Source organism: Pseudochaenichthys georgianus, chromosome 6 (genome assembly GCF_902827115.2).
Source record: "Pseudochaenichthys georgianus chromosome 6, fPseGeo1.2, whole genome shotgun sequence".
Lineage (NCBI taxonomy): Eukaryota > Metazoa > Chordata > Actinopteri > Perciformes > Channichthyidae > Pseudochaenichthys > Pseudochaenichthys georgianus.
In genome coordinates, this window is record NC_047508.1 from 8307470 (window position 1) to 8328417 (window position 20948).

General features: G+C 40.1%; 1 protein-coding gene across 2 annotated transcripts in view; it reads right to left on the reverse strand.

Annotated features, from left to right (window-relative positions):
• LOC117448259 (spondin-1-like) overlaps positions 1-20948 on the reverse strand; it is a 141852-nt gene that overhangs the window by 26115 nt on the left and 94789 nt on the right. For both annotated transcript variants that reach the window (XM_034085465.2, XM_034085464.2), the window contains exons 7-10: positions 9349-9413; positions 5292-5493; positions 1716-1856; positions 801-876 (exon numbers count right to left, since the gene is read on the reverse strand). In XM_034085465.2, the coding sequence (XP_033941356.1) occupies positions 801-876; positions 1716-1856; positions 5292-5493; positions 9349-9413 (484 nt within the window). The remainder of the gene's footprint in view (positions 1-800; positions 877-1715; positions 1857-5291; positions 5494-9348; positions 9414-20948) is intronic.

Sequence of the window (20948 nt, forward strand, 5' to 3'; positions counted from 1 at the left end):
ACGCACAGGAACTAATCAGAAGAAGACAGACAGGAAGTAAACACGCACAGGAACTAATCAGAAGAAGACATACAGGAAGTAAACACTATTATATTAAATAGGAATAATATGAAAATGATGGTGAACATTTAGCGAATGCATACGTCCTTGTTATGTTTATAAGAGACATTTGCTGATTAAAATAAGTTATTAAGTATTTTTTTAGGTGACAGAGCTGTAAAATGTTGAATATTTTTGTTCTGTCGTGGTCCTTCTATCCCCCAAACATGATAACAAATACCACAGCAAAAATGTGGGAGAGAGTAAGACTTTATTTGTTCCTTCTGTCTTTGTGGTTATACATCAGAGATAACACTCTCCACTGCAGACAGATTTCATATGCAGCACTGCTGGAACATCATTGTCAGGAGTGACAGGATCCCTGATGCGTCACAGAATATAAAGTGTGTCTGATAGGGACTGACTGGCTCTGCAGCCGTGGGGCGCCCCATCCACCCCCTCTCACAGCGGGGGGGGGGGGGGGGGGGGGGGGTAACTGCCAGATGTGTGTTCTGACCAACTGACCAGATCACATCTGAGACTAAAACCAATTGTGACTTTAATGACTTTAATTTGTCCTTGAGCGTAATAAGACACTGAACCATAACTTAAAGGAATGCAATATCATGAAATGACAGGGTCTACGTAATTAGCTTAAACGCTCCATTAAGCCCTTAGTCAATTAATTGTGTCTAGTTTGGGCTCTTTCATGGAAGCTCCGTAAATGAAAGTGTGTGTGTGTGTGTATGTGTTTACAGTACCTTCCTCCTTGTCCTCCTGTCCAATATCAGCTACGATGTCATCTATGTTGTCTGGGACCACATTGCACTGCTCTCCCTGCACACACAAAGACAACTGGGGTAACATCCATCACACACACATGTAGCCCTAGCTTCTTAAAATACAAAACTATCTTCAAGCCAAAACTCTTGATTTAACCGTTGAATGTGTTTTGTTCTATTGATCACCATTGGCTGTGTCTACGTGTACATGGTATTCCATGTATTTTGGGTCAGCATGGTTACAGTAGGGATTGTCAATGCAGTTCTTAGAGCCGAAATTAGGATTGCAATCAGAAACCTCAATGCAGATTCCTGTTGTGGACGTCATGTGAGTTTCATGAGATTAGAAAAGCCAACTTGCATGTAAATGCTACTCGTGTGTTGCAATGTTTAAATCACAGGTAGAAAGTTAGATGAACAACAAATCACCAGTGATAGCTAATGGCCATCCAATGTACCCTATCCTAACCGGAACCCTACATTCAGAAAGAATGAAATACAACGAAAGATACATTAATACAATGTTTTCTGTTGATGTACATTTTTTCTTTCTTTACTTTTATGTTATCAAATTATTATTATTATTACCTACGAGATATAAATATTTGTAATTCTGAATTTAGGGTTAGGATTAGGATCGGTTACGCCGGATAGCGACTTGCTAAAGCTGGCAACATTTCTTATGTACCTTACTAATACTTGTGTTTTAAACATTGCACTCTTATTGGTAGGATACTAAATCCTTGGCTTGTGACATTCTTCTCCAATTTATTTCTCTGGCAACATTGCTGTAAATGTTTGGAAGTTGTATAAAAACGTGGAACATGGTATTTTTCTGTGTTTTTATTTCTTTATACATGCATTCTCACTTTAACATACTGTACTACATTGTACCTTTCTAGCGATGCGTTCCACCACCAGCCTGGCGATGGGGGTAATGGCCCCTCCCTCAGGATCGTAGAAGGGGCTCTGGGGGTGGTCCAAACTGGTCAATGGGCGGATTTTCTCCTGAGGAATGGTGGGCTTGTTTGGTGACTGGAAGAATCCAAAACAAGAGGGTAGGTGAGTTCAGTATTTAATGTTTGAATCTGCAATGATCAGTTTTCTTATAGTAGCTATGGATCAAATGATTATGGGTCAAATGTTTGCATGTAGTAACCAACTCTTTAGTACTCCTCAACTCTACAGAGGATTTCTGTGCTTTTCAACTCATTGTTTTGATGTAACAGTTTTGGTTAAGTGTTATTGCTCTGTTTTACAACAATTCTGCGCAGATGTTTTTGGCAAACAAGCTCTATAAACTAACTTTATGATTCATACCAAGCACCCACACACAGTCCGATGAAGTGAGCGGAGCATTTAGCTCAGAGAGATAAAGATGTGTCCCACTGGAGACCAAAACAAAGCCAAATAAAATACTAAATACTGGGCCTATATTACATTAGTTGACACAAGCAGGACTCAAAAGAATGCTATTGTTGGTTCATGTCTGCATGATGTGTACAAACTGAGTTGTCAAGACTCTTATAGTTCATTAAAACCAAAGTCAATGTGAAACTAAAGGTGAATCTACTCTGACGTCTCTTTAACTGTCAGGGGGAAATGGACGTGTGGAAATGAGATGCTGCTGGTGAACTCTTTCCACCCTCCCACATTAGCATTGTGCACTTGGTGTGGACATGCTTGATGTCCTCTAGGAAAACATCTGCTCTTGTATGCTGAGAGACGGCCTTGCCTCAGGCGTATCTTCCGCTGAGCAATGATAAGAGTAATTCAAGTTAAACAGCAGAAATTCAGGACATGGGAATTATTTGTGGGATAAGAATACTAATCTTATATCTGCATATAATATCAGCATATCTGTAAAAGAGGCTTGTAGAAAGAGAACAACATGATTTTTCTCAAGAAAGAAATGCATGTAACTAGAAATAATTAACACAATATCATGCCTTTAATACAAGATCCATTAACTTTCTCAGGTGGTAGCATGGTAGCATGGTAGCATGTGTGTTTTCTACCGAGAGAAAATATAAGAACATGTGACAAACATGAATCCCATAGATTCAGGAGTAACGCATAAGACAAAAGGATGACATCTACAAAGAAAGTATCAGAGGAGATATGAAGTTACATCTTCCCGTACAGCGCTGTAACAACAGTGTTGATGATTCTCTTTGTAGTGAACACAAGTTTTTTTCTTGTCTTACTTTTTGGTTTCAATATTTTGTGCGGTAGAAGACCAAACAGAAGACAATCATCTATTGTTTGAGATAATTAAAAGCTGCACATTTACTTCTAATTTATGCAAACAGGAAGAAGCGTTGAAGTCTTTGCTTTTCATAAAGTGCAAATGTGAACAAGCGTATTGTCTAGAAGACGTGCACTTCCCTGTCTCTGTCCGTAGGGGGCAGTGATTTAATATCTTCTGTTCAATATGATGCATGGATTATCTGATGGTACATTTGAAAATAATTGTGTTTTAAGGGAACACTCCCCAGAGTAAGACATTATTAAGTTGGATACCACAGTTTAAAAGAAACACTTTGTCTAAGTGCTGAACAGTTGCATAATTGTGATACTCTACATTTTATAGAAAGACTGAACAATGGCAAATGTACCTTAATAAGTGTGAAAATAAATACTGCTGTATAATCTATGTTTCCTTTTTCTATGTTTAGTACCATGACCATAACCCTAACCTTACTACTCTAATTATAATATCTAAGATCACAACATCTTCACATTTAGAATATACTGGACACAATTCAAAGAAGTGAGCGCTGGTGTGTTTCTGAGAGCGAAGGAAACCAAGTAAAGGCCCTGGTAAAAAGGCAAGACATAGTCAAATGCATTGTTGTTTGAAAGCACCAGAACTCGCAATTCAAAAAGTTTCGGTGTTATGTTAGAAAGGATTTGAAAGGGATGTATCACCTCCTTCCAGCAGGATATGCTCGTTGCTTATTCATGATGTTGTAAACTATAAATACATTTTAGTATTTTTTAAATAATGAAGACGGATGAGCTGTTTTCAATTCAAGGATGCGGAGAGCTAAAGAAGAAGAAGTGTGGTACAGTGGGCTAACAGCCAGCTGGAAGTAAAGTGTTTGATGAAAGCGCTCTCTCTCTCTCTCTCTCTCTCTCTCTCTCAAAGCAATGTGATTTGTATGTTGAAATATTGGAATGTGATACTACATGTTTTGTTAAACGTTAATATTGGCAGTAGCAAAAAGCTCGGATTGGGCTATAAAGGAACGACATCAAAGTTGCACGGCTGCCTGCCAAACACCGCTTAGCTTAAGCCGGACTCCACTGTTGTCATGACACATAGAAGCTCGAGACATTCATGAGTGTGGTAGGCCTACTTATCATCGTATTTGATACTGTAGATAAAAAAGGTGAAAACCTCTTTAACTTGTGTTAAAAGAATATTTCAGGCATCTAACCAAAAACATGTTCAAAAATGTTTTGATCTTGAGACGAGGGAACCAAAAGCGGTAAAAGGTTAACGTAACTCTGGGTTTTAGGACACATTCTTGCATCACTCTAGAGCCAACTGAGCAGAGTTTTTAAGCTAGTTACAGTATTTGATCAGCTAGCCCATTTTTATCCTCTACAAACCTCCAACTCTAGCTTATGTTAGTTAGCTAGCATTAGTTGGCTAGAGATGATATATTACATCTATTAAAGGTAGGGTAGGTAATTTTGGACAAACCGGCTCGAGATCGCTAGAATTTGAAAATACACAGCTGGAAAAAATCTGCCACTTCCTTACAGAGCCCCTCCTCCAACACACACGAATGCGCACATGACCAATGAGGGCACGAGATAAGTTTGTGCACAGATGGAAGGCTGACAGACAGGTAGGCCATCCAGTTATTTTAGCCGGGCCGGCTCAGATGATTGGTCGTGCTTTTTACAGTACTACAGCTTCCACAGATGACATTTTTTAATGGATTTTTTGTCAAAGCACTTCAGATATTCATTGCTATCGGGACGTTAAGAGCATTCCATGGAATATAACAAAAAGTGTATCTCGAGCCGGTTTCTCAAACTTACCTACCCCACCTTTAATATAGCTTTTCTAAGTTATTTTAGAAAACAAACTAACAACGGTCAGTAGTTAGCGAGCTTACAAAATTGGTGTTATCAGCTTACATTTAAGCTAACATTACTGATGTGATTTGGTTATAATCCATGAGACAACATGTATCATTACTGACTTATGTCAGTATTTTACTTAAATACTTTTTTGGTTAGCATTATTAATTCCCTTTTTCTTGTGTCTTCATGTCTTAGTGCCTTTGGCCACCGGAAAACCCTCTTTCATCATTATTTCATTACAGACAGTTCTCTAGTGGTCCTTTGTAATGACAACAGCCTTTGTAGTCTGTGATGCGACTACAAGTCTCTCCTGGATGTTATACCTCCATGGTTTCTACAGCTGCCAACAGTGACATTAGGATAGATTACCTCATATGTGACACCGTTGTCAGTGCCTGCATCCCAGGGGATGAGGACTGTCTCCAGCCTCTGGACCCAGCCACACTCCTTGGTGCAGAGGTCCTCTCCGGACAGCCCCACATTCCAGTCTGGGCTGGGCCCCAGCATGGTGAGGAAGGACATGAGGTGACGGGTCCGGTCCACAGAGAACTCTGCAGATGGAGCTGCTCGCCTGGTGATGGAGGGGGGTAAATATAAGAAAAGAGAAAGAAATGAAACAAACAAAGGAAATATCTCAATAATCAAATTCATTGTTATATCATTTTCTATAACTTTTCCTACAATAATTTGCTGTTACTATTTTTTTTAATTACTTGCAGAAAGTCGAGCTCTTATGTCAAGATTTTAATTAATTGATTAATAATAAAAACAATCTTATTAACAGTTTCTTTATGAAAAACAGTCTTTGGTATCTTAACAATCATGTCTAAACAAAAACATACTTGAAAACTACTTTAGGAAAAACTTGACAACTTGCAAATTGGGAACAAATAAGCTTAGATTTGATATTCATAGTCACATGATTGTGTGTGTGTGTGTGTGTGTGTGTGTGTGTGTGTGTGTGTGTGTGTGTGTGTGTGTGTGTTGTGTGTGTGTGTGTGTGTGTGTGTGTGTGTGTGTGTGTGTGTGTGTGTGTACATGTGTTTGAATGTTCTCATTAGTAAACCTAATAGTGGCACAATATATCGGAAATGGCAGACAGCGCTATAGGGATAATTAAGCAGATGTTCGGTGAAAGATACTGAACATTAGTGTGTGTGTGTGTGTGTGTGTGTGTGTGTGTGTGTGTGTGTGTGTGTGTGTGTGTGCGTGTGTGTGTGTGTGTGTGTGTGTGTGTGTGTGTGTGTGTGTGTGTGTGTGTGTGTGTGTGTGTGTGTGTGTGTGTGTGTGTGTGTGTGTGTGTGTTGTGTGTGTGTGTGTGTGGTACATGTGTTTGAAATGTTCTCATTAGTAAACCTAATAGTGGCACAATATATCGGAAATGGCAGACAGCGCTATAGGGATAATTAAAGCAGATGTTCGGTGAAAGATACTGAACATTAGTGTGTGTGTGTGTGTGTGTGTGTGTGTGTGTTGTGTGTGTGTGTGTGTGTGTGTGTGTGTGTGGTGTGTGTGTGTGTGTGTGTGTGTGTGTGTGTGTGTGTGTGTGTGCGTGCGTGCACTTGTGTGCGTGTGTGTGTGTTCCTGCAGTGCTTTGGGCTTCAATTGGAATTAGTTCAAGAGCAATTACAAACGTATCAAATGAGCTCACAGGATGCAAGAGAAAATCCATACATTACAATAAAATAATTTGAGGCTGTGTGTGATATAATGTGATGCAGATTAAAGATTTCTGTATAGAAAACAGAACTATATGTTTTGTATTGTTTCCGTTGATGCAGCACGTCCTAAATGATGAAGATGTAGTATTTTAACAATATATTTTTAAATCCCTGACCAAGCATTCTTAATAGCTTTGTTTACTTCAAACCCAGTAGATTACTTTATGCTTTACAAATTGAATAATCTACGCCTGAAGGAAAGCTTGGAAAGAATCTCAACAGAAACAATGATATATTGTTTTATCATTTATCTCATGAAGAGAGAAAATCAGCTTTGTTTTCAGCTTGTCCGTCAGACCAACACTTTCATAAACCCAAAGTTATAACAATGTTTTAACCTTACAGAGAAGCATGTTATTCTTCAAGTGAACACACAGAATTGGAAGTTTTCCATCCAGCAGAAACGAACTATAAAATAATGCTGCTGAACATATGATGCATAAACAATTGATACATCCATCCAGAGCTCCGGTGTGAACGACATGCTCATGGTCAACTTAATGTAAAATGTAATAAATGCAATTTGTCAGAGAGAACTGATTTAATGCCAAAGGGCAAACTCTCACTACAATGATTGTGCAGAAGCAACAAATATCAGTGCATCTTTTTGGAATCAGCATATATCGTGCCTCTACAGTAGCGACATGGCCTTTTTCATATAACGACAGCCCATAACTGACAGGCTGTCACATTCTGAGGTGCGTTAATGACTGGAGCTCATAGCCTATGTACGTCAATGAAGGATATCTTTTTACACTCTCTACAAGCACACACAAAGCTAGTTACTGTATGTAACCATTAGCTATTTTAAATATCTTAACCTTTAAAACGGTCAGTAGAACAGAGAGAACCAATGTTTTGGTGCCATGGCAATTTAAAAAAAAACAAAATAGGAAAATGTATCTTCGGACCAAAAGCTCTTTTGTCCAACAGCCTTTACTCCACAAAACAAACGGCCATTCTTCCACTGGTCTATCGGTTCGGAAGTTCACATTCTAAATAGCATTTGGGTAATTACATGCAGAATAACAAATTCCTGCCAACAAATATATCAGGGTGGCCATGGCCCCCCCTGGCCCCCCCTGCTAGCGCCACTGTGGGGAGGCCCAATGACATCACTCTGCATAATAATGAGCCATGTTTATCTGTCTGTTTCAGTTGAAGTGTGTATTTTGGGAGCGATGGGTCTTTGGAAGAAGGCCGTACGTTGCACGGAAAACAGGCCGTGGGACAAAGTAGGGCTTCTGTGTCATGATCTTTGTTTTTCTAATTGTGTTTCCTGTTTTAATTTGTAAAACCACTCCCTTGTGAAATGTCTGGTCATAATGTCACTACTTTTCTTGCCTTGTTGTGATTGTTTGACCCGCTGTGGAAATGTTCCACCGTGTGTTTCTGCCTGCCCTCTCCAGCTGAATCGTGTTGCGCTTAGTTCTGTGCGTTGACATTTTTCCCAGTGCTCTCTGCCAGTTTGAAGTCGATGTATCTGTTCATCTTTCTTGTTAAATGTCCTGTTTATGTTCCCTGGATGAATCCTTCCTTAGTTCCTGTGGATAATATGCTGCGTTTTTCACTCTTGACATCCCATTTTCTTTCTATATTAACTTATACAGTACTAGTTTGTTGTCTTTTGTCTCTTGTCGACCAGTATTTGTAACTTCTAACTTCTTTCTTTGCCTTTAGGTCCAACTGCCTTCCATATCCCTAACATTCAGCTCCAATGGGATATTTTTCAATCTCTTTCAGGAACATAAGCAGTCAGATCAATGGTTCCCGCTGTTTTCTCTACTGGGTCCAGTTTTCCTAAATACATACTGTTAAACTCACAAAGCAATTTGCGACACTACATACATTCCTCATCAGGGAATGGATTCAACAATGCACAGAAAGGTGTGCAGTGTGCTGTGGGTACATGGTGACTGGCAAATGGGACAACCCATCAGCTAATACCATTGGCCCCCAGCTGGTTAACTGCCTGGTGGGAGTGATATGACAACAGTAGTTTTGCTCTGTGCCTGTCCACACATGCATTGAACTCATCAGATAAAAGTACTGCCATTTTCAGTTGGACTCATCAATATGCAGTATGTGAACTATTCCATTGCTAAAAAGTACATACAACGTACATAGTTGTATTTGGGTGAAGAACACTAGTTAAACCAAACACCAATAATAAACAGTTTATATTAATATCTCATTTTCAGGTTTTTTTGTATTTAGTGTCTCTACTGTGACATGTCTCCGTGCTTTGATGTTCAAAAAGCTCTTTATTCTTCTCATACTGCCTGTGCTGCAGCACCTCTTTTCACCCTCTGTCTGAAACCAGAGCCCAGTCTGCTCTGATTGGTTAGCTGGCCGGCTCTGTTGTGATTGGTCAATCACTTACAGATGTCTCGCCCCTTAGCCTATCACGTACAATGTGTTGGAGCGCTAGTCAATAGAGGCTCGAGTGTTACATAGTGATTTGGCCGTCCTAATTTGGTCAAGGAAGTGAACAAAGGAGTCCAATGGAGGCGTTTCCGGCAGAGGGAGAGTGGGCGACACAAACTCCCTCTGGAGTGAACTTTGGGATTTTAGCCTTTGCAGACCATTTACATGCACAATAATCCAACAGCGTATACAACACAGTACAGGAAAGGAAAAACCCCCAAAAGCTTAATAAGCTTAGTAAGCCCCTTTACATTTGTGAAACTGACATTGATACTTACAGGTTGAGCGGCTGCCATGCCGGCCACTGAGCCTTAGTTTTAATAACAGTCAGTACTTCATCTCCCTGTGAAGAGAAATAGACAGGGAAAAAGAGAGCGACATGAAGCAATTTGTCACTAAATGGATGACAATGAAGAGAGATAAAAAGAACATTGACAGGAAAAAGGCCAAAATCGACAAATTGACATGACTGAGGGTGAGAACTCTCATCCAAGGACGGCCAAGTGTGTTCCACTTTTCAAAGGCTTAAGAGACTCTTTTGTGGCCACTTTATGAACACATTATCTTTCATAATGCATTGGATGTTATTATTTAGCCAAAAGGCAAATGATGGATGTGGTGTGGCGCTGCAGTTGATTAGAATGGAATTGGAATGTCCATACAGTATGTGCCCTTTCTTGTTTAATAAAAGCCTTTATTGAGTTTTCTCCGTCTTTTTGTTTGTTTCTTTTTCAAGCACTAACACACACTAATCCAAAAACACACACATGCACACACAAGAGCTTCAGGTTGGGATATGCCCAGTAAAAAAAAAACTGTTTTCTGCTTTACTGAAGGCTCCACAGTCGCCTTAAAGCCTCCCATCTTCCCTGGGGTGAAGTGAAGAAAACAAGTGTGTGTGTGTGTGGATGAAAACAAGTTTATAAGTCAGTGCCCATCCTTCTCTCCCTACCAGCCCGGGGCTCAGCGGCCTCTCTGGCCTCACCCCTCACTCCATCTTCTTACAAACACACAGGTGGACACAAGCAGATATGTTTATGGATATAAAACCATATAGGAGAGGCACGAGTGCCTAAGGATCTGTGCCACAATTTCAGAGACACGAAAAGATGCAAGTCATGAATAAGCACGTTAGCCAAGCTATGGAAAATGTATCACAAATTGGGAGCAATAACTGTATTTTCAAAAATGCATTTATGTCTTGTGTTTTTTCTCTAAAGGTCTCCTATTATACTATTTTTAGGCCCATATTATCGGTCTCTGATATATAAAAAACATGTTTTTTGCTCAAAATACCAAACAGATCACCCATTCTAGTCATGCCGTATGTTCCAAACCACATCAAAGATTATTTCTGAAACAGTATGGCGCTCAAATGCGTTTTCTCTTACGGGTTTACTACAAGGTGAGTTCCTGTTTTTATTTCCTGCTTCTTTACACATACTCTCTCCAGAACAGGTTAGCTCCGAGTGTTAGCAATGCTTGCTAATGTAAACAAAGACCATATTACGTCCAAAACACGTCGCGCATTCTTTCTGATAGCAACGTTTCTGATAGGGCCGTGGGCGTAGAGCGAGCCCACATTATGGTAATGTCGGCATGAACGCAGCAAATCTGGATCAGCTCCATTGTACATCAGCTACGTTTTTAGTGGGGTGAGGAGGAAAAGAGAGGGTTTTACTTTTGACACTTTGTGAGTCTCCTTACACACCGGGGAAACATAGTTATGTATACAAGACATCAAAAAGTGCATTTTGCATGATAGGTGACCCTATCTCTGCCCTGATGTTGCCACTGTGTTTCTATGGATATAGCGGTCCTGCCCGACCAGGTGGAAGTGCTACCCTCGGGGTCACGGACCACTCGAAATTGTCCAATTGCAGAGCGTTCAAATGATTTTGACTATTACCAAGTTCCCACTGACCTTTGAACACACACACACACTCAGATTACAGATGTATGTAGCGGCACTAGCAGAGGAGTTAACCATATAAATGGCTGTTTTTCACTGCAAAAAATACGTACAAAGGAGGTTAAGGTAGCTGGTTGAGTAAATATAGATCTGGATCTTGTTACTTGAGGGGTGATATACAAAGAACAGTGGCTGTGGCCAACGGTGTCTGTTCTCATGTTTGAATGTAAGTGTCCGTGAGGATGTACCTTGCATGGCCGCCACTGCCTCTGTATGTATGTGTGTGTGAATGTGTAAAGGCAGACTTCATCATACTCATTTTTGATTAGGTCATCATTCATATAGTTAAATATGAATGAATGCTTCCTGGTTTTCAAATAAATATTTGAAAGCCAGCCTGGGAAAATGGCCAGGGTCCAATACAAACATAGTCAGTAGTTCATTGATGCAGCATAAAGTGTCTTACTCAGTGTTGTGCATCATCGATTGAATGCGTGTAATTTACCATAGCAATGCAAACTTTACATGCATGGCTTTGAACAAATAAAGCTGTTTTGCTAATAAAAAAGGGGGGAAAACAAGATTCAATACTAAGTTAATCAATATTGTCAAAAGAAGTCCAGTATTTACTCCAATAAAATGCAGTGTCAAATAAAACAGGTGTACAAATCCGACATCAGTTCTTCACAATGTCCAAAGGCAGCCCGGTGGGTGGGTTGGAGGAAAGGGGTGTAGCTTCCCTTTCATTCTGAAGTATAGGCTACTTATAATCATGTTTTCCAATGTGAACTCAAATAACACTTTACCCTTTGTGTTCATGCTTTACAACCTCAGAAGCTCAAATGAAAGGAAACCAGCAATTACATGTTGTTTCCCATTGGGAAGATATTGAAAGGATAAACGTCTTGAAGGTAATTTTCTCCATCACTCTCTATAACATCTGCTATTACCTGAAGCTATTTACGCTTTGGTTCAATTTAGGCTACAAGAAAAGCATCCTTTTCAGTCAGGCACATTGTATAACAGCCCCTCCACTGGCATCACATAATACAAAATGTTTTGTGGAGGCCGGTAAGAGATGCAAATCTTACCGTAATGGTCTTGTTTGTTTATGGTAATTATCGTAATGGCACTAAATGACTGTGATTTACGGATGTAAGGCAAGGCAAGGCAAGTTTATTTATATAGCACCTTTCAACACAAAGGCAATTCAAAGTGCTTTACAAAGTGCTTTACAAAAAACGAAAGACATTAAGAAAATGGCATTTAAAATCAGTCATTAAAAATAAAAGCTAATAAAATAAACATAAAAAGAAAAAATACATGAATAAAAAGTTACAGTGCAGTTTAAGATATGAATTAGGGATGTCCCGATCACCTTTTTTTGCTCCCGATCCGATTCCGATACCGATTTTTCCCGATCCGATCTTTATGCAATGCATTAAGAAAAAAAAAAGATAACAGATAATGGCTGGTCATCCAATGCGATGAATTCAGCTATCTAGTTATTTGTTTGGCCTTTTCACTGTTCTGGGGCAGTTTCTCTTTCCTTTTAAAAGTCTCTGAAAGTGTCGGTTGTTTCAGTGCCGTTACCGCTGTGTACTCGCCGTGTTGTTGTTGGTGTTTGTTTCTCAGGTAGCGTATTAGATTGGTCGTGTTGAACGTAGCTCTGTTCTTTCCACCACGCGGAACCTCCGCCTTGCAAACATTGCATCTGGCTGTTACACTGCCTTCGCTTTCAATTTCATAATACTTCCAAACTCCTGACATTTTCTCTGTCCCGACTCCCGAGTCACCAGCTGAACGTAGCCTCTCGTTAGCTTACTGCTACTATTAGACACTGCGCCCACTCTGTTGCCAGATTTCAGAGAAATAAGCAACCAGGTCTATGAAAACAAGCCCAAAGAAAGCAACACATACATGATGTTGTGTAATTTTAAACCAAAACTAAGTCCTCAGGATGACTTTAAGACGTGAACATGGTAATTTTTGTTTTGTAACATTAAATAAAAAAAAAATATTTTATAAAAAAAAAATAAAATCCCGATCCCCGATCTTTTTCTCCCGATCCCCGATCTTTTGAAAATCACGTGATCGGCTCCGATCCCCGATCACGTGATCGGATCGGGACATCTCTAATATGAATAGTTCAATTAAAAGCAGCGACAAAAAGAAAAGTCTTCTTGCTGGATTTAAAAGTAGTCAGAGTTGCAGCGGACCTGCAGGTTTCTGGGAGTTTGTTCCATATATTTGGAGCATAATAACTGAACGCTGCTTCTCCATGTTTAGTTCTGACTCTGGGACAGAAAGCTGACCAGTCCCTGAAGACCTGAGAGATCTGGATGGTTCATAATTTAGCAGGAGATCAGAAATGTATTTTGGGCCTAAACCATTCAGTGCTTTATAAACCAGCAGCAGTATTTTGAAATCTATTCTTTGACACACAGGAAGCCAGTGTAAAGACTTCAGAACAGGAGTGATGTGATCCACTTTCTTAGTGTTAGTGAGGACTCGAGCAGCGGCGTTCTGAATCAGCTGCAGCTTCCTAATAGATGTGTTAGTGAGACCTGTGAAGACACCATTGCAGTAGTCGAGTCTACTGAAGATAAACGCGTGGACAAGTTTTACTTGTACATTTTCGAGAAAAATAGCGGAACAGAAGGAAAGGGTGGGTGGAGTCAGAGGAGGCAAGAAAAAAGGAGGATATAATTATGGAGGAGGAGAAGAAAATAAACAAACAACGTGAGGTGGATAGGAGAGGGCGGAACAAGGAAAGTTATATGCCTGAAAAAGCTACAAAAGACAAGATGAGGAAAGCATCGGGTAAGAAAAACACATGAACAAGAGACATAGAACAAGAACAAGGCAACTGAGAGGGTCAAAAGGGGGAACCGACAAGACGGCACAAAAGGATGGAGGTAACATCTACGAAAAGAGAGGTTACAAAGTAGCAGAGGAAAATAGCAAGGGTAAGAAGAGAGGTGACACACATTTAGTTTAAATAACTCTACAATCATTCCCTCTGTGCTTTGTACGCTTCTTCCACTCCCTCCTGTACTTGCTTTCTCTCCCTCTCACTGATTGTCTCCCTCCAGGTGCTGCCTCTCCCATGTGCTCCCAGTTCCTCATCAGGCTCTGCATAATGAGCTCCAGAAAGCTGCAGCAGCTCGATGTGTGGGCACAGTGAGGCCATATTATGCTTTTTGAGGTTTTCCCTTTCCTGAAGTATAGGTTTGTGGGCATGTCAATGGTCTACAGAGGCTACATTCCCACCCCTGCTGGAAAGGCCTCGGTAACATAATGACATCAGTATGTAACACTTGCGCTTCTATTGGCTAGCACTACAATACATTGAAGGTGATAGGCTAAGGGGTGGACATTTCTGACACATTTCTAAAAGGCTGGCCAATCACAACAGAGCCGGCCAGCTAACCAATCAGAGCAGACTGGGCTCTGGTTTCAGACAGAGGGTGAAAAGAGGTGCTGCAGCAGGCAGTATGAGGAAAATAAAGAGCTTTTTGAACTTTAAAGCATGGAGACATGTCCCAGGAGAGACACATATGAACATGAAATGGTATAAAAGCAAAAAAAACACCCAATACCGGTATTGCCTTCCCTAGATCCACATTTCTTCAGCATGGCTGAATAAATCGATACATGTACTAATTGTAACAGAATCATTGCAGCCCCTATATCAAATCCAACAAATAGATGGAAAATAAACTTGGCTCTTAAATAAACCGTACAATTTTAATTCCACAGTGATCCACACACATGTATTCCAGGGTTTCCGTTAGCCGATAATTACCGGTTTTTAGCTGGTAAAATTGAATGAAAACCGGTAAATTCAAAATCTGCCGGTCAAAAAGTCCGATGCTCCGATCGATCGGCCGCCCATCATTATCGGCCGATATTGACTCTTAATAGTTTGATCTGTGCTCTCTATAAAGGCCGATCAAGAGAGCTGGATCTGATCGATAAAGACATAAACGCGAGTGAAGTATAACCGGACGCGAGAGAGAGATCAGATCAGCTGCTGAGTCTGACCTGAAGCCCCGCCCACTGTTTAGCGCGCTGCATGAGAAACTGACGAGCTGTCAGGAGAGAGAGCGAGAGGGAGAGGATCTGTTTCTCCCGTGTTATTATTCAAAGTTAATATAAACTTTTGAATAATGTACTTTATCTACTACAAGTAGATTCTTTGAATGTAATAATGATGTTGTTTGTGGAATCATTTATTGAAAAATGAATCTGAATTTTTCGATCTGTTACGATTATAAACTGAAGCAATATAAAAATGAGTTTTAAACATCAGCATATCCGGTCCTATACCGGTAATTACCGGTCATAGTTCGGTGATTACCTGCTAACGGAAACTCTGCTACACAATTATTATTATTATTATTGAAACATGACCGGTAAATTACAAATGTGTGCGGTAAAATAAATTCTGTTCGGACATTTGACCGGCGAGAAAAAATCCTAGCGGAAACCCTGATGTATTCATCCCTGAATGTGTTTGAGCTCTTGTTACAGTGACATGACCCACTAAGGCGAGAGACTCGAGTGACACTCTGTTAGAGATCTGCTGCCCTTCATGTGCTCTCAGTCACAGCAGCAGGTGACAGAAGCAAAGAGGAAAGAGCCACAGCCACGCACACATCTTTTATAAGAAAGGACCAGGATTAGTAAGAGACATGCAGTGCTGGCCAAAGTGTAGGTACAAGGTGCTGATGTGAAGGCTTGAGAAAAGAGAGCTGTGACTCATTATGAAAGATATTTAGACTATGAGGACGATTGGATAGAAACACGGTGACAATGATAACGAAAAGGACAGAGGGGTCGAAATGCAGAGAAGATGGACCAGTTTCAAACAGAGATGAACAAACCAAGCTGGAGCTGGATTTTATCCAACATTTGTTTTGCGAATTACACATTTATCAAATTAAAAGTTAAATGAAAAAGGCTGGGGTTGACGACATTCTTATCTTCAGAACAAAGTACAGCTTATTCAACTGCCAACTAGGAAATTAAGAGATAAGCAGTGCTTTTGTGAAATAGATTATGAAGAAAGGCAGCATGGCTTCCAAAAGTTTGACTCCCAGTGGTTTGAGCAATCCGGATAGATATTGTCACAATTGAGTCACATAAAAGAGCCCTACAGTATAGGCATGCTTTTGGTTGGAGATCTTTGAAGTCTTTTCCCTGAAAACAACAGCCTGTTGCAGTCATAAAACAAAGCCTGAAGAGTAGTGAGAGTGAGGCAAAACAAGTGGCAGGAAATAAGATACTGTGTGTGCATCACTGAGAGGCCCTATTGTGCTTCTTGGGGTTTCCCTTTCCTGTAGTGTGTAATATAGGTTTATGTGCATCTAAATGGTCTACAAAGGTTAAAATCCCAACGTTTCCTCCAGAGGGAGTTTCTCTCTTATTAATACAAATAATACATAATAAATTGATTGTTATAATACATTTAAAAAGTGATTTTAGCATATTTAAACCATCTCCAAGATCAAAAACTACACTTTTAAGCACAGCTAAACACTGTTGCTTCTATGGTTAAGCTAGCCAGTACTTGTGGCATAGGTAATGCATTTAAGTTACAACATTTATTCATTTTTATCTTCAGATAGTGGTATGAACTTTGACACAGAAATAACCTGCTTATTCTTTCAACATGTTGGTTTGTTGTCGCAGATCATTTGTTTTGCATGACGGAAGTAATCCCATGTTGCGTTTTGCGTGATGTTTCCTTCTACATACCACTTTTCTTGACAGCTGGAACATACTTGTGAATAGGACAGGTATGCAAATAGACAGCTTGCACCATTCCTGCCTATATCACTCAATGGTCTCAGTTTGCCCACTTATCATTCGCTCAGTTAGAAATGAAGTTTACCCTGGGGGGACTCTCTGAGCGGCAGCTTGAGGCCCTGTATTGTCCTTCCAGATTCGGTCTATAAAGGAAAATGAGCCAGGGGACTTGGGGGAAAAGGTGTCTCGTAAAATTCAACACTGCAGTAATGAAATTACAATTGCATAGGGGACCCGGAAAAGATGCAAAAACCAGGGTTCGGAGGGTTACTTTAAAAAAGTGTTCTGTTACTTTTACTAGGTATTTGTAAAACATTTTAACCAGCACCTTAATCTAAGTGGGATTATATAGAAGTTTAATTTTATTAAAAAAAAAATATTGAAAATCTGCCTTTCATTGTTCTAACTCAATATGCTAAAGGACGTACCGCATACCACAGAGAAGTGTTTTATGCACAAGTGCTTCGTTATATATTGTTGGTACAATGTTTAAATGTATCAGTAATAAGTCAATTTTCAAAGAGGACCGATTATGCTAACTGTCAGGTTCATAATTGTATTATGTTTCCATGCTTTAGTGTTCAAAAAGGTATTTATTCTCCTCATACTGTTTGTGCTGCAGCACCTTTTTTCACCCTCTGTCTAAAAACCAGAGCTCCGTCTGCTCTGATTGGTTAACTGGCTAAGTTGTGATTGGTCAACCGCTTACGGAGCTTACACACGGCGGCGTGCGTTGAAGCTTGCCGGCGGGCGTATCTGACGATCGACCAACAACCAATCACATGAATCTCCCGCCCCGGACACACAAGCACGCGGTTTGATTGGCTAGAGCTTGTACTGGCATATGATTCGATTGGCTGACGCTTCTGTCGAAGCTTCAAAAGTAGAACATTGCTCTACTTTGAAGTGAGCAATGCCAAACAACCTATTTAACACCAACAACCTATTTAACACACTACAGCAGGGGTCGGCAACAGGCGGACCGCGGTCCGGATCCGGACCCAGACGCCGACCTATACGGACCCGGAGCTATAATCAATACATTAATAGGGGATTTTTCGGCGCCTCCCGCTTTTTAACGCTGATTTGGGTGACTTGTGTAATTCGTGGAGAACCGAAGAGTTTTCGTTTTGGGGGTGGGGGGGGGAGGGAGTCAGTCCGACAGACGGACAACTTCTCACTTCAAAAAAGAAGAAGAAATCTAGACAAAATAATTAAACAAGCGAGTACCTGTTTTTCCTGGCCAAGGACAGGTTCCTTGAACACAACACGAGCGTAACGTGTCTTCACGTGGTATATGTCTCGTCTGAAAGGAGTGCTGACAGAGAGCACCGGAACGCCGCTCCAGCCCTTAAAATATTGCAATACCCATAAGGAGCCGTACACATGCCGCAGTGTTTGCGTGGCTGGGTCTTTAGTTGTAAGCACAGTGGCGATCTGTTGTTATTAGCATCTGGTTAGCTAGCTATGCTAACGAATTAAAGAGCTTTTCTACAACCAGGTGGAAAGAGAGCTCTCTCCTGAGAGGCTCAAATAACCTCAGCTCAGTGAGGTTAAGGCACACCTTGATATGATCATTATAGTTATTAATGAGACTAAATGAAAAACAGGTATACAATACTATATGACAGCAACAAAAAAGTTGTTAAAAATAACAAGAATAGAGTTTAAAAGGGGAGTGATTTGTAAAATATCCAAAAAGGAAAATATGCTACAGTTCTGTTTCATATGGGTGTTGAGAGATGTATCCATAGATCTCTTAATGTTGCTCTCAAAGTGCACCACATTGATGCATTTAACTTCAATATTTAAACATTACACATATCCACAGTATTTAAGTAATGTTAATTGACAATAAATATTGTTGTTTGAATTGTTCTTTATTTGATTGGCAGTCAGTTGCCGTTGATAAAGCTACAGCTCACTTCAATATATATCACACTAATTCATGAAGCAACTTAGACATTTTGATGATCCGGACCTTTGCATGGGGACATTTCCTCTAACTGGACCTCGTTGAATTTTAGTTGAAGACCCCTGCACTACAGGAAAGGGACACCCCCCCCAAAAAAAAATCATAACAGGGCCCCTTTTATTTAAAATCTTGATACATGCAATCATTTACTCCACAAGCATGATTTCAACTCAACAGGATAACTTTCACAGCTTAGATTAAAATTGGATTGGATACATACCTTTCCTTCTGGAAATAAATTGTAATTTCCCTCGTCTAGCAAGATGTCTGATCATTTGTCATACATAATTTCACCATGAGCCCAGCACACAACATTTTAGCTCACCAGGTTATTTATCAACCACCTGTGACATTGATATGAAGCCAATATCCATGCTGTATCAATCTGTCCAATTACTTTGTAATGTACTTCTCCCTCAAGCTAGCTTCTGTACTGCACAAACAATGACAGCCTGCTTTCCCCTACAGCAAAAAACAATAAATTGACCTTGAAGTAACACCGCTGTACTTTTCTTTCACCTGAAGGCTGTGCCAGTTGAAAATCACATTTTCAATATTTAATGATGTAATACTTAATATGTGTTTCATTCACTTCAAGGCAATCTGTTAACTTACTCGACAAGGGAAGGGCTTGCCTATTTGAAATGTTCCTAATTCATTCCCATCTGAAGGTAATATAAAGCTATCATCTAGCCCCCTACAAAATACTTCTACACTTCATCCGTTTGGTGTGACAGTAGTGTTTGAGACTTTAAACGTTAATTACCGCTGTTGCGCTGTAGTAGTTGTACCCCTACTGGATATTGTTTAACATTATAATTTAAAAACTGGAAAATGTTTGCTCTCAAACTCTGTAATAATTAATTACATTTTATTTTAAAGCGCTTTTCCAGGTGCTCAAAGACGCTTTACAGGAGTTTATAAACATGATAAATAGAATAAAGAATAGAAATAAAAAATAAATAATATTAAAACAGCAACACAGCATAATTGAGCTATTACTGTTTCTGTCTGACAGCCATAGAGCGAGGAGATCTATGTAGGGCCGGAAAAAGTACAAAACTCGCTGGCAGCATCATCCAGGTTACGCTAGGGCCGATCTGCTCCAACCAAATGTGCTTTTTTGTCCTTTGTTATGATCATTTGTGTCTTAGACATGGCCAAAAAAAAGCATTTTCAACAGTGACGTCACCAGTGTCTTTTTTAAAAAACAAAATGTTTTCAGCTAAAAGTTCTCAGAGAGGCTGTATAACAACTGTAATGTGCTCAGAAAAATTACACTGGGTACAGTGCTTTGTATCATGGCAGCCGAGATGAGACAACATCTCTACTCTAAAAGATTCTGCAACTCAGAAAGAGATCCTATGTGGATAGGACCTAAAGGGGGGTGCCGTAAGGTCTCCTGAGGTCATGTGAGCACTAGCAGCCACTCTACTAGACTGGCAGCTAAAGACTGACCTAGTAAGGCTGTTTAAGGTTCTAGCCTGTTTTTGTTTTAGTCTTGTACAACCTTCAGAAAGGGTGGTCCCCAAATGGGATGTTCTTAATCGTGTACCCCGCAAAGCCACTAAGACGGGGACGTGTGTGAGTGGGTTTTCTTATGCCTGTGTGTGTGTGTGTGTGTGTGTGTGTGTGTGTGTGTGTGTGTGTGTGTGTGTGTGTGTGTGGTGTGTGTGTGTGTGTGTGTGTTGTGTGTGTGTGTGTGTGTGTGTGTGTGTGTGTGTGTATGCCTCTGTGTGCATTCTATAATATATTATAACCTGAAGGCTTGGTAATCAATCACACCAGTGTCAGGTGTAATATGTGACACATTCACCTGAGGAAACATTGTCACATTACCATGGATCACTTTCGAACTTTGTCTTGGCATACCTCACTCTTCTGTTTATTACAAAAAAACAAACAGTTGCAATTAATAATGGCTGAAGGATGAGGTGGAGTTGCAACTTTGTTTACACTGTGAATGCATCAGTCCCAGAAATATGTGGTTCAGGCCTGTTAATGCATGGCTATTTGTAGTTATGTGAGAAAATTTGAGCAAAATTGTACCAACAGATCATCCTATTTCAAAGTTCTAATATGCCTCTTGCTGATATAACTTAATGATTTGTTTGGTTCCAAACCATTTAACTTTGAGGTAGTTTGGGGAAATGGATGACTTCACTGAATAAGTAATT